Source organism: Acipenser ruthenus, chromosome 13 (genome assembly GCF_902713425.1).
Source record: "Acipenser ruthenus chromosome 13, fAciRut3.2 maternal haplotype, whole genome shotgun sequence".
In the NCBI taxonomy this organism is placed as follows: Eukaryota; Metazoa; Chordata; class Actinopteri; order Acipenseriformes; family Acipenseridae; genus Acipenser; species Acipenser ruthenus.
In genome coordinates, this window is record NC_081201.1 from 39,725,465 (window position 1) to 39,737,828 (window position 12,364).

Here is a 12,364-nt window from a genome sequence, read left to right on the forward strand (position 1 = left end):
CAGCCTCAGTGCTTGCATTCCGCCTCACAGCAGGATTGCTTAAGCAAAAAATACATACATACATACATATATATATATATATGTGTATATATATATATATATAAAAAAAGAACATAAATCATTTTTACAAGTACAGACAGGACTCTATCAATAAGAGTTTCGTGGATTCAAAGGACTATTTTGCTTTTAAGGAATTACAAGCGCTGTTGGATTTGTGAAGCTTTTTTTAAAGTTTTTTTTTTAAGGGGTTGAAAAAATAAACATAAACGTCGCTTTTTTTTCTTTTAAAGAGGAAAACAAAATGGCTGATGACGGCAAGCGATAACAAGGACGAACGGAGCATTCCCCTTTAAGAGAAAAACGGGTTATCACAATATATTTGTGTTTTATATAGCTTACAACAATACAACGCAACACGGGTAATGCGGTTACTGCCGCTTTTGAAGAAACGTATAGAAATATCTATATATATATATATTTTTGGAAACGAGAGGAAGACGAAAATGGTAAATCACTGATGGGGTATTCGATTGCGTTTTTGAAAAAAAAAAAAATCGGGTTTTGAGTCGAAAATAGATTTCCTCCCACCGTTAAAACCCATTTGATACGTTTTCATTTGTAAATAATGTATATGTTTTTAAATATTTGAAATCTCTCTATATATGTGCATGTATATTTGGGGTAAATATGTGAACGAAGCGTGTGTTTTTTTTGACTGCGCGATTGACATTCCTTTGTAGCGCTGAGAGGGTGGAGAGAAAAACATATCAATTAAATATATAATAAATGATCTTCTACTTCCGATCAATATATTATTTATATTTGTACCGAAATGTATGTATTCAAACATGTTGAAAATAATGCGAAATGGCAGAGGCCTTGTGTCTAGTTGCGTTTTTATTTGATGTGTTATTACCAAACCCTGTACTGTCGTTGCTGCTGGCAACCGAGCCTGTAAATGTACGTTTATACCTCGAAGCACAATTTAAAAATACAATACGACAACATTAGTGCTAAGCGAGTATTGAAATGTTTAGTGGTCAAACTTAACCTAAGAAAATTGCCTATTTCTTAATAAAACACAGCTAAACAAATACGACTGGTGTATAAGCAGATGTGTATTTAATACTGGTAATGTATAATCACGATGATAATACTGGGAATTGTTAGACACAATTGCAACTGTGTTGGTTGCCTGTCCAATACGAATAATCAGTCATAATATAAATACATAGTTGTGTGACGCCAGGCAGTACATACATTAACAATTATAGTTAAGATCTCCCTATTCGTTTGTGTCGAATACAAACATATATATAGATGCATTACTCTTTTAAAGGGGACTGAGTTTGTTATTCCAAATAAGATACTCCACTTTTTACAGATCGCATTTCAGTTTTATTTACACGACTTGTTCAGTTGGAAAGAGGTGTTTTTTTTTTAATGATTATTATTATTTTTTAAGGGCTTGGATTTGAAAACTGGTCAGTTTTCTCCTATTTACCCGGAGCCGTGTCTATAAAGGAACAAAAAGAAACGAAAGTCCGTCGTTTCATATTCATCTATTTATCTGTACACAAGCCGGCGGTATACCAGTGCGCCGTCACAGCTTTTAGGATTTCAATCCAGAATCTTCCAGGTTAGCTATTGCAACACAGAAAGCCTTTTGGATTTTGGGTACCCATAATTGCTCCTTCGACACTGAACCCTAAATGTCTGATGAAGGGACACTAAAAAGCACAACCACTATTGTTGACAAGAAAGGCTTTTACGGTTGTTAGTTTAAAGCATATTTTTCTTTTTTTTTAATTTATTATTATCCATAATTTTGGATATATACCGGTATATATTATATATATATATAGAGGGAGAGATTTCCATGTATTCAGAAGCGGCCTTCTTCGCTTGGTTTTAATGGAATTTTGTTTTATTTGTTTTTAACCATAAGGGACTTTTATTCGTAGTGTGTGTTGTTTTTGTTGGTGGGGTTGGAGTTTTTAGTAATCATACCGCCTGTGTTTAATCCTAAAGAGAAAGTACAGTTTTGGAAATGTATTATTTATAACCCCTCTATGTTGGGTCTCTTTTATAATTTTTATATATGTGTATAATATATATAGTTTTTTCACTCACGTCTGTGAAGTGAAAACACAGCTACAACGGGACAGCGGATTTGTTTTCATTCTGTCTGTTTTGTTATTCCACTCGAGTAAAGTAAATCATTAATGCAAAAGACAACCAAAAACCCGAATAAAAAGTTGAAATGGCGGAAAACTGGAAAAACTGCTTCGAAGAAGAGCTGATTTGCCCGATCTGCCTGCACGTATTTGTGGAACCGATTCAGCTGCCTTGCAAACACAATTTCTGCCGGGGCTGCATCAGCGAGGCCTGGTCTAAAGACACTGGTATGGTCCGCTGCCCCGAATGCAACCACTCCTACAACCAGAAACCCACTTTGGAGAAAAACCTAAAACTGACAAACATTGTGGAAAAATTCAACGCCTTGAACGAGGAGAAAACCCCAACGGTTTTACATTGCATCTTCTGTAGGCGAGGGCCGCCTCTGCCGGCCCAGAAAGTTTGCCTCCGCTGTAACGCTCCGTGTTGCCAGTCTCACGTTCAGACGCACCTACAGCAGCCTTCTTCCAACCCAGGGCACTTGTTAGTGGAGGCCGAGGATGTGCGGGCCTGGAGCTGCCCGCAGCACGACGCCTACAGGCTGTACCATTGCGAAGCCGAGCAGGTGGCTGTTTGCCAGTACTGCTGCTTCTCTCGGTGTGGGGCGAACCACGGCCACTCCGTTTGCGACGTGGAGGTTCGCCGGAACGATATTCGGGTAAGTTATATGTCATGGACGAACCTTCCTCTTTCATATGAACTGGGTATAGTCCTGGTCTATACCAGTCCTGGTCTTTGTTCCAAACCCTGTTGTAAATTGTTTAAGTGAACCAATGAAACCTCCACCCGGACCCTGAAGTGTTAATGATACATCATGTTTCCTGTCAAACCTGGAGTGGAGTGGCCTTGACCGTACAGGTGCGTCATCTAGAGAAGGGTATGTGACAAATGACAAATTGTCAGTTTCCTTGTGATACTTGAGTCGCTATATTAGTATTTGTAAGAAGGAACCGTTTTAAACAACCACTCAGTTTCTTGTGTACCTTAAGGGGTTAATCTGTGTTCCTGAATTCCTTCTGTAGATTTTCTAGGGGCTTTCCTTGGGGACAATGTTTAAAAAGGAGTTGTCAGGTTTGCTTAGTAAATGGTGTGAATTTCCTTCAGAGGAATGCGTTTCGGATTTCCAATGTGTCACACCTCCAGACAGAGCCAGGCAGGGGAACAGCGCTGTTACCCAGAGCAGCTGCTGAATGCCTCCTGCTTGTTTGCAGTAGCAGATTGCATGACTCAGCCTGAGAGCTGCCCTGTGACTGAAGCATGCTTCTGTTAGTGTTCAACCCCCCTAGAATTTAGTTTAACCCACTCGCTAGATAGGGATATTTGGGTGAAGTCACCAGTGTTCCATGATGGCAAGGGCCGGATGGGGTGAATCAGTGTCATGTAATCCTTTAGGGAGTGAAGATTTTAGAACTGTGTGTGGTGTGATTCATTTTAGTGCATGCTGTGTTAGTAAGTTTCCATTTATTGACTCCACAGTATTCATAAGTTACACATCCTATAGCATAAACATTTATCGCTGGACACAAACAATGTGGCACCTAGTTATAAACAGAAATGAGATAATGATCAGTTACCTGATTCTGTGGGAGACAGCTCTGGTACGGAGATGATCTGTTAGGACAGGATTCAGGTAGCTTGTCTTGCTCTCACTCAGGTGCCTGTATTATATATCCTGACTGCATGTGTATGAAGCAGACCTTTGGGAACTCTGCTTCCACTAGGATAAGGAATCTGATTCATTTCTTGGTGTGAATTATGATGTTCCAGACACACAGCATTATGCCCGGTCAGAATGTACCCTAGTTTATCAATCCCTTGTTCCTGTGGGCTGGTCCAGTCGAATAATCAGTGCAGCTGGGCTTCAGTGTAGCTGTTTAGCCTGTGCTGATCCATACACTGGTGGCAGTGGAGGCCCCGGACCATGAGGAATGCACTGGCTGTCAGTAATGGTGCTCCTACGAGCTCTGCAAACCCACCTGCCTGTTGCACACTCACATTTATGATGAATTATGCGGTGGCTTTGTGATCTCGGCTAAGCCGAGAATACCAAAGTCATTTCACTTAGATTGACCACTTTAGCCTAATTTGAAGCCTAATCTAGTTTCCAGAAGTCAGAGTAATTACTGGAAATGCAAGGTGATGATGCAATATCGATTATTTGACAACGTCCTGGGAATCTCTTTTTCATTTCTGGCGCATGTGATCATGCCAGTAATGCGCCCCATTCCTCTGGAGCACCCTTCCTAGCGAGCTCATTAGTGGTTGGGGATGGTGACTGTCTGCATGTCCCACAGATGAGTGTCCTGTGACTGTCCTGTGTCAATTCTAAACTCCAGGAGGATGCTGAAGTAGTTTGGGATCTGGATTCCACTGCTGACTGCTGGAAAAATCCTGAGGTGTTCTACGAATTACGAGCAAAGACCAAACAAAAATAAATAAATACAAAGTGTATTGAATAATATTTTTTCAGGCATTATCGTGTAGAATGTCATCCCTAATTTTAACTAAAAAATGTTTTATTATTATTATTATTATTTTTTTAACATACATGGAGAAGATAAAAATGCATTTGGCTTATTAATAAACATAGTTTGCCATTGCCTACGCTCTGTTTGGGCAGTTTCTCATACTTTGAGATGCAGGGCTGAACCACGCTCGAACTGTGTTGATTGATTGATTTGATGCGTGTTATTTTTCTCATTTACAGCAAATGTTAATGAAACAGCAGGACCGCGTAGAGGAGAGGGAGCAGGACATCGAAGACCAGATCTACAAGCTGGAGTCTGATAAGAGGCTCGTGGAGGTAGGGCTCACATGCTTCCCTGTTGGTTCTTTTAGAGGCTCGTGGAGGTAGGGCTTGCATGCATCCCTGTTGGTTCTTTTAGAGGCTCGTGGAGGTAGGGCTTGCATGATTCCCTGTTGGTTCTTTTTAAAAGAAGATTTCCTTTTCTCATTTGGCTTGCGAGAGAGAAGCAAGCAGACAAGCTTCTGTTGTGACACATTCCATCTGGCTGTTATTTATTTATATTGGTTTTGGGGTCAGGGTCAAGGCTGTAGGGTCAGGGTTGTGGTTGAGGGTTCAAGGAGAGCACAGTATATGCTGTATATGATATAGAAGAGTCGTGCCTCTTCATACTGTGTGCAGGTTTGGCAGGGAAGGCAGTCCCTGTGGGGTGCCTGTGCTCTCGCTCTCTCTCCAACTCTCCTGCTCTCCTGCAGGACAAGGTGCAGCAGCTGAAGGAGGAGGTGCGGCTGCAGTACCAGAAGATGCAGCAGCTCCTGGAGGAGGACCTGGGGAAGACCCTGGAGATCCTGGACAAGGCGCGCTCCAAATTCTGCGAGGAGAACTCCTCTCAGGCCCTGCAGCTGAACGAGCGGCGCCAGGAGGCCAAGAAACTGCTGAGCTCTGTGCAGGTGGTATTGGACAAGACTGAGGACATCAACTTCATGAAGGTGTGCAAACAAACCCTTTACTGAAGACAGTAGTCCTGCATGAGGATCTTGCATTGCACACGTTCATTTCAGAATTCGTGATGCAAACACAATGTTTCGATACTGTTTTGTTTTTTGTACCCACGCCCCCCTTTAGTATTGAAGTGTTTATTTCTCTGTTTTGTTTTGAGTATTTAGAATAAGGGGACTTCCATCCATTTCAAGAGCCTTGTCATTCTGTATATTGCAACATTTTTTGGTTTAAGTTTTGCATGCAGTTTTATTTTGGCAAACACTGCTGCAGCTATCCTGCTCTCCTCATAAGTGTCAGGGATTTTTCTTTTTGAATTTCCTTCGATGCAGAAGTGCTGCGGTCAGCTTCTGTTTCTTTCTTGATTTCATTTGAAACTGTTTTCATACTTTATAAAAATTAAATACTGTTTTGAAATGACAACTGAAATACAATTGCATTTAGTGTTCATATGACATTTGCTTATTTCTTTTTTTTTTTTAAGAACACAAAGTCTGTGAAAATCTTAATGGATAGGTAAGCTGAATATTTCTTCTTCTTCTTCTTCTTAGTTTATTTGGCAGACGGCTTTATCCAAGGCGAGTTACAGGTGTTACAGTACAAGGTTACAGTGTAAGAATCAATATTTAAGTACAGTGTAATTTACAGTAAGTGCAAATACTACTAGAATACAATATAATATAAGAAGTAACAATTTCAGATTAAGACCATTTGTATCTTCAATGACATAATGTAACGCTTGAAATGTTTTTGCTTACGATTGTAAGTCGCCCTGGATAAGGGCGTCTGCTAAGAAATAAATAATAATAATAATAATAATAATAATAATAATAATAGTAGTGCAAGGATAGTGCATCAGCTGAGCGTCCAGTAACGTGGAGCTGAGGTCAGGCAAGTCCAGTGCAGAGCAGGAGGGGAGGATCAAAACAGGTGGGGCTTGAGGAGGCGACGGAAAGCAGTCCTGAAGTTCTCCGGTAGCTGGTTCCACCACAGAGGGGCTAGGGAAGAGAAGGAGCGGGCACGGCAGGATGGAGAGTCGAGGGAGGGCATGACCAGTCAGCCAGTAGAGGAGGAGCGGAGAGGGGGGTAGGGAGACGTGAGGGATTGGAGGTAGGAGGGGGCAGTGTGGTGAAGAGTGCGGTAGGCAAGAAAATAAAAAATCTTCTATCAGTACATTTATTGAAGAAGCCAAACCAGTGACCCATTTGATGTTTTTTCTCTTTCTGGCAGAACCCAAACCTGCACAGGCAGTGGACTGCCTCCTCACAAAGTGGGTCACCTTAACTCCAAACTCTTCCTCTCTGAGATCTCTAAAAAAGAGAAGAATCTGCGCAAGATGCTGGAAGGTGAAACGTTAAAGACTAGTCTGTTTCTGGGGTTTATCTACTCCCTTAGATGAGCCATTCCCCTTACAGTGTGCCCCAGGTGCTTTCTGTTAGCTAAACTCTGGGCCAGTCAAAGTCAGGAATGGTCCTGGCACATTATTGACTCATTAATGTGAATGAACTAGCTGTGCAGCACAGTGTGGTCTAGGGCTCGGTTTGATTCCTGGAAAGAGAGCAGCGTGATCTAGTACGCCTTTGTTTCTTCACTAGCAGCTAAAACTAGAAGTGATCTGGTGAATCTCGGGGCACTTTAAGTTTTGCGAATCTCTGACACGGCTTTCCCCTTCTGTTTTCCTCTCAGCCCCCTTTAGTGCTCCAGCTCACTTCCTTCAGAGCATTCCCACCTACCCTTGCAGCCTGAGCAGCTCTGGAGCGGAGAAACGCAAGCACTCCACAGCCTTCCCGGAAAACAGCAACTTCCTGGAGCCTCCTTCGGGGGCGGTGGGCAAGCAGTACCTGGGCCAGGGCTCCCCGTCGGGGGAGGGCCAGTCCACACAAGCCATGGTGCCTTGCAGCTCCACGCAACACATGGTGGGACTCAGCAGCAGCGGCGCCCAGGCCGTGCATTCCAGCTCCGTGTTCCCCCCGCACTACCCCAGCGGGGGCTCCTCCCAGCAGCCAGTGCTCTCGCAGTACGGGGCGGGCCGCAAGATACTGATGTGCACGGTGGACAACTGCTACTGCTCCGGAGTGCCCTCTGTGTCAAACCACAGCGGCCACCCACCCTACCCGAGGTCCAGCTCCTTCCCCTGGACTGTGAGCTCCCAGGAGTACTCGCACCCCCTCCCGCCCGCCCCCGGGCTGTCCGTGCGCGACTGGATCGACGCCTCGCAGACACACAGGCACCCCGACTTCTACGGGCTCTACGGCCAATCTTCCACTAAACACTACGTCACCAGTTAACCATAAATAAAAAATAGATTCAAAAAATAAAGAAGTAAAAGATGACTTCAGCATAGTGTGCATCCATGAGACTTACACGTGCCTCCTTTTCCAAATCAAATCAAATCAAATCAAATCCCACTTCAGCATAGTGTGCATCCATGAGACTTACACGTGCCTCCTTTTCCAAATCAAATCAAATCAAATCAAATCCCACTTCAGCATAGTGTGCATCCATGAGACTTACACGTGCCTCCTTTTCCAAATCAAATCAAATCAAATCAAATCAAATCAAATCAAATCCCACTTCAGCATAGTGTGCATCCATGAGACTTACACGTGCCTCCTTTTCCAAATCAAATCAAATCAAATCCCACTTCAGCATAGTGTGCATCCATGAGACTTACACGTGCCTCCTTTTCCAAATCAAATCAAATCAAATCCCACTTCAGCATAGTGTGCATCCATGAGACTTACACGTGCCTCCTTTTCCAAATCAAATCAAATCAAATCAAATCAAATCAAATCAAATCAAATCCCACTTCAGCATAGTGTGCATCCATGAGACTTACACGTGCCTCCTTTTCCAAATCAAATCAAATCAAATCAAATCCCACTTCAGCATAGTGTGCATCCATGAGACTTACACGTGCCTCCTTTTCCAAATCAAATCAAATCAAATCAAATCCCACTTCAGCATAGTGTGCATCCATGAGACTTACACGTGCCTCCTTTTCCAAATCAAATCAAATCAAATCAAATCAAATCAAATCAAATCCCACTTCAGCATAGTGTGCATCCATGAGACTTACACGTGCCTCCTTTTCCAAATCAAATCAAATCAAATCCCACTTCAGCATAGTGTGCATCCATGAGACTTACACGTGCCTCCTTTTCCAAATCAAATCAAATCAAATCCCACTTCAGCATAGTGTGCATCCATGAGACTTACACGTGCCTCCTTTTCCAAATCAAATCAAATCAAATCAAATCAAATCAAATCCCACTTCAGCATAGTGTGCATCCATGAGACTTACACGTGCCTCCTTTTCCAAATCAAATTCCACTTGTTTCCGTTGCTCTCGGTAGGGATTTTCTTTGTATGTTTTGAGCTACAGGAAAGGGGAAGGTTTTGTCATCATGGTTTTGGATCATTTTTAATGGGTATTTTTTCGTGTCAGCTGTCAGCATTCCGGTTGACGTGTGTTTGCAGTTATTTATGGTGTTATGGGTCCTGTTAGGGAGTTAGTCATGGTGTCACCCGGCTGGTTCCAATTGAGCCCTAACTGTAGCCCCACCCCCCCCAAAAGATTCATGTTATTTGCAGTGGCCTAATACAGTGAAGTCCAATCTAATCATGTTTGAGTAATGAAAATGTATTCTAAATGTATGTACGTTTTGTGACTGATCATCAAAGCAGATAGCTAACGAGTAGTGTCAATGTGCAGCAGTCCAAGTTGTCCCTTCCCCCCTTCCTCATGCACGAGTTTGAAGATTACAGGAGAGGAACCTTTTGTGTGCTGCACCTTAATACTGCTGGTAAGTGCTCATGCATACTGTGAAATAACTTGACTTATTCATCAGTCATTAATTAGATTCAACTTCATACGTTGGACATGTTGGGCAGAATCAATGTTCAGATACTGGTTTCTTAATGCTGTACTTGCAACACATACTTTAAATTTAGATTACATCCAGATAAAGACAAGGATTAATCCCAAATCTGTTCACTGCAGCGACCCATAGAGAAGGGCTGAAAACTCCCCTTCAACAGGATTGCATTCTGAATCCATGTGGTTTTTGGTTTGATTGTGAAAAGGACTCTTCAACTGTTAACTTCATGAACTCTTTCCCGTTTCATGCTTTTATTTTTTCGTAAGGTGAGCTCACATGGAAATGCAAACCTCAGTTGGAATGATGTGCTTTTGGAGTGAACAGGCAAGTCATGAGGACTGCGAAAGCAGTGCCGCCGGGAATGTTGAAAGCAGGAGACTTGCAGACCGCATGGCCAGGAAGATTGGTTCAGGGTCTGTGCTTGATGCTGTTTTTAGTACTTCCTGCAGGTCATTGTCACTTACTTGCTGCACCAAGCACTCCGCTGCTGTGACTATGTGTTTGCAGGTGGAAGCACTCCGAGTGTGAACGGTTCAGAAAGAGAGAGAGTGTGTGTGTGTTGGGATGGGTGGCTTAAAAAGGTAGACATTTTTCATACATTTTTATATTAAAAAATAAAATAATCAAAGGACTTTTGATCTGCTTGACTGATATAAATCAAAATGCTCAATGAACATGTATTTAAAGAAGAGAAATGTTTGGTTGAGGGAGAAAATGTGGCTTGTATACAATTTTTTTGTAAATATTTGTGAAAAGATGGGATGTAATTTTGAAAAAAAAAAAACAATTCAAAATAAACAATGTGGTTTTAAAAAGCAAGGCAAAGTGATTTGGTAGCCGTTGTCCATTTCAAACAGCCAGAGGCATGTCTGCTGGGTGAGAGGATTGTGCCTGCCTAACCTTTACATCATGAGCCCTTGGGAGACTGTGTGTGTGTCTGCACCCTCCCAGTACACCCAGACTCTGTGTGTGTGTGTGTGTGTGTGTGTCTGCACCCTCCCAGTACACCCGGGCTCTGTGTGTGTGTGTCTGCACCCTCCCAGTACACCCGGGCTGTGTGTGTGTGTGTCTACACCCTCCCAGTACACCCGGGCTCTGTGTGTGTGTCTACACCCTCCCAGTACACCCGGGCTCTGTGTGTGTGTGTCTGCACCCTCCCAGTACACCCGGGCTGTGTGTGTGTGTGTCTACACCCTCCCAGTACACCCGGGCTCTGTGTGTGTGTCTACACCCTCCCAGTACACCTGGACTCTGTGTGTGTGTGTGTGTCTACACCCTCCCAGTACACCCGGGCTCTGTGTGTGTGTGTGTCTGCACCCTCCAAGAACACCCAGGCTCTGTGTGTGTGTGTCTACACTCTCCCAGTACACCCAGGCTCTGTGTGTGTGTGTGTGTGTGTGTCTACACCCTCCCAGTACACCCAGGCTCTGTGTGTGTGTGTGTGTCTACACCCTCCCAGTACACCCGGGCTCTGTGTGTGTGTCTACACCCTCCCAGTACACCCAGGCTCTGTGTGTGTGTGTCTGCACCCTCCCAGAACACCCAGGCTCTGTGTGTGTGTGTCTACACCCTCCCAGTACACCCAGGCTCTGTGTGTGTGTGTGTGTGTGTCTGCACCCTCCCAGTACACCCGGGCTTTCTCTGTGTGTCTGCACCCTCCCAGTACACCCGGGCTCTCTCTGTGTGTCTGCACCCTCCCAGTACACCTGGGCTTTGTGCATGCTAGTGAACTATCCCACTGCACCACCTGTCTCCTTGTGACAGCCTGGCAGTCTAACCTTGTATATGAGATAAACTTCCCTTTTCAGAGTTCAGAGTTGAGAATCTCAGAGAGGCGGGATTATCAAACCTATTACACAGGAGGTCTATGAGGTAAATAGCAGGGATACCAGGGTACATGCTCTGAGTGTTGATACTTATCATTCATTCATTCATTCTTATATAATATTAACTGCATGGCTTCCAGAGGAACATGTGTTTTTTATATTGTGTCCCTCGTCAGGCTGTGTAATCTGAAGCTGTGCAGCAGAAATGATTCCACTTCTACTGTTTATATTGATATTAGGGGTCGTCCAAAATGTCACTAGAAGTAAGCAATGAATTGTACACTTCAGTATCTACCTTCTTAAGTTTAAAAAACCTGTTTCTCCGGATTGTGCATTTGCATGTTTATGGTTCCAGTTTGTCTCTGGCAGACAGTGCTGTTGACTTATTCATCGTTGTGTATATCTGCATTCGATAAGACATGCCCAGTGTGTTCAGTGTAATATTTCACCACGAGCATCGATGGGGCCCAGGAGGAGGCTCTCTCTGGGGTTATGTGAGGATACAAGTCTCTTATAAGAGGGAGTTACAATAGGCTTAGCCAAGCCAGCGCTGGAAATAACACTGTCCTCCAAAGGCTTAAGCGCACATTTGTCAGCCTTGCTAGAGACGGTCAATAACTCATCACCTGGCTAGAGGAGCTGTGCTTTCCCAGGGCTCTGACTGACAGCAGAGAATCTTTTCAATAACTCATCACCTGGCTAGAGGAGCTGTGCTTTCCCAGGGCTCTGACTGACAGCAGAGAGTCTTTCCCCACCGGCCCTTCTGCTGCAGAGACAGCCTGGGTGCCGGTGCCAGTAATGGAAAAAGCTTGCAAAGTGCTGGAGGAGACCAGTGATTAAGAACCTGAAAGCAACGAGACTGCAGAATTTTAGAGTGGTGTTTCACTGTTCCACTGTGCCCCAAAACACGCCATGTTATTTTCATTCATATATATATATATTTTTTTTTTTTTTCTTGAAATGTATTTTTGTTTACGACTGTAAGTCACCCTGGATAAGGACATCTGCTAAGAAAT

At 43.5% G+C, this 12,364-nt stretch overlaps 1 protein-coding gene across 1 annotated transcript; it reads left to right on the plus strand.

Moving 5' to 3' along the window:
• Positions 1–10,341, plus strand: LOC117418254 (E3 ubiquitin-protein ligase TRIM8-like). Its single transcript, XM_034031094.3, has 6 exons — positions 1–2,836; positions 4,886–4,981; positions 5,398–5,631; positions 6,126–6,157; positions 6,872–6,987; positions 7,328–10,341. The coding sequence occupies exons 1-6, from the start codon at positions 2,264–2,266 to the stop codon at positions 7,927–7,929; spliced, it is 1,653 nt and encodes a 550-aa protein (XP_033886985.1). The 5' UTR covers positions 1–2,263; the 3' UTR covers positions 7,930–10,341.
• The last annotated feature ends 2,023 nt before the right edge of the window (positions 10,342–12,364 follow it).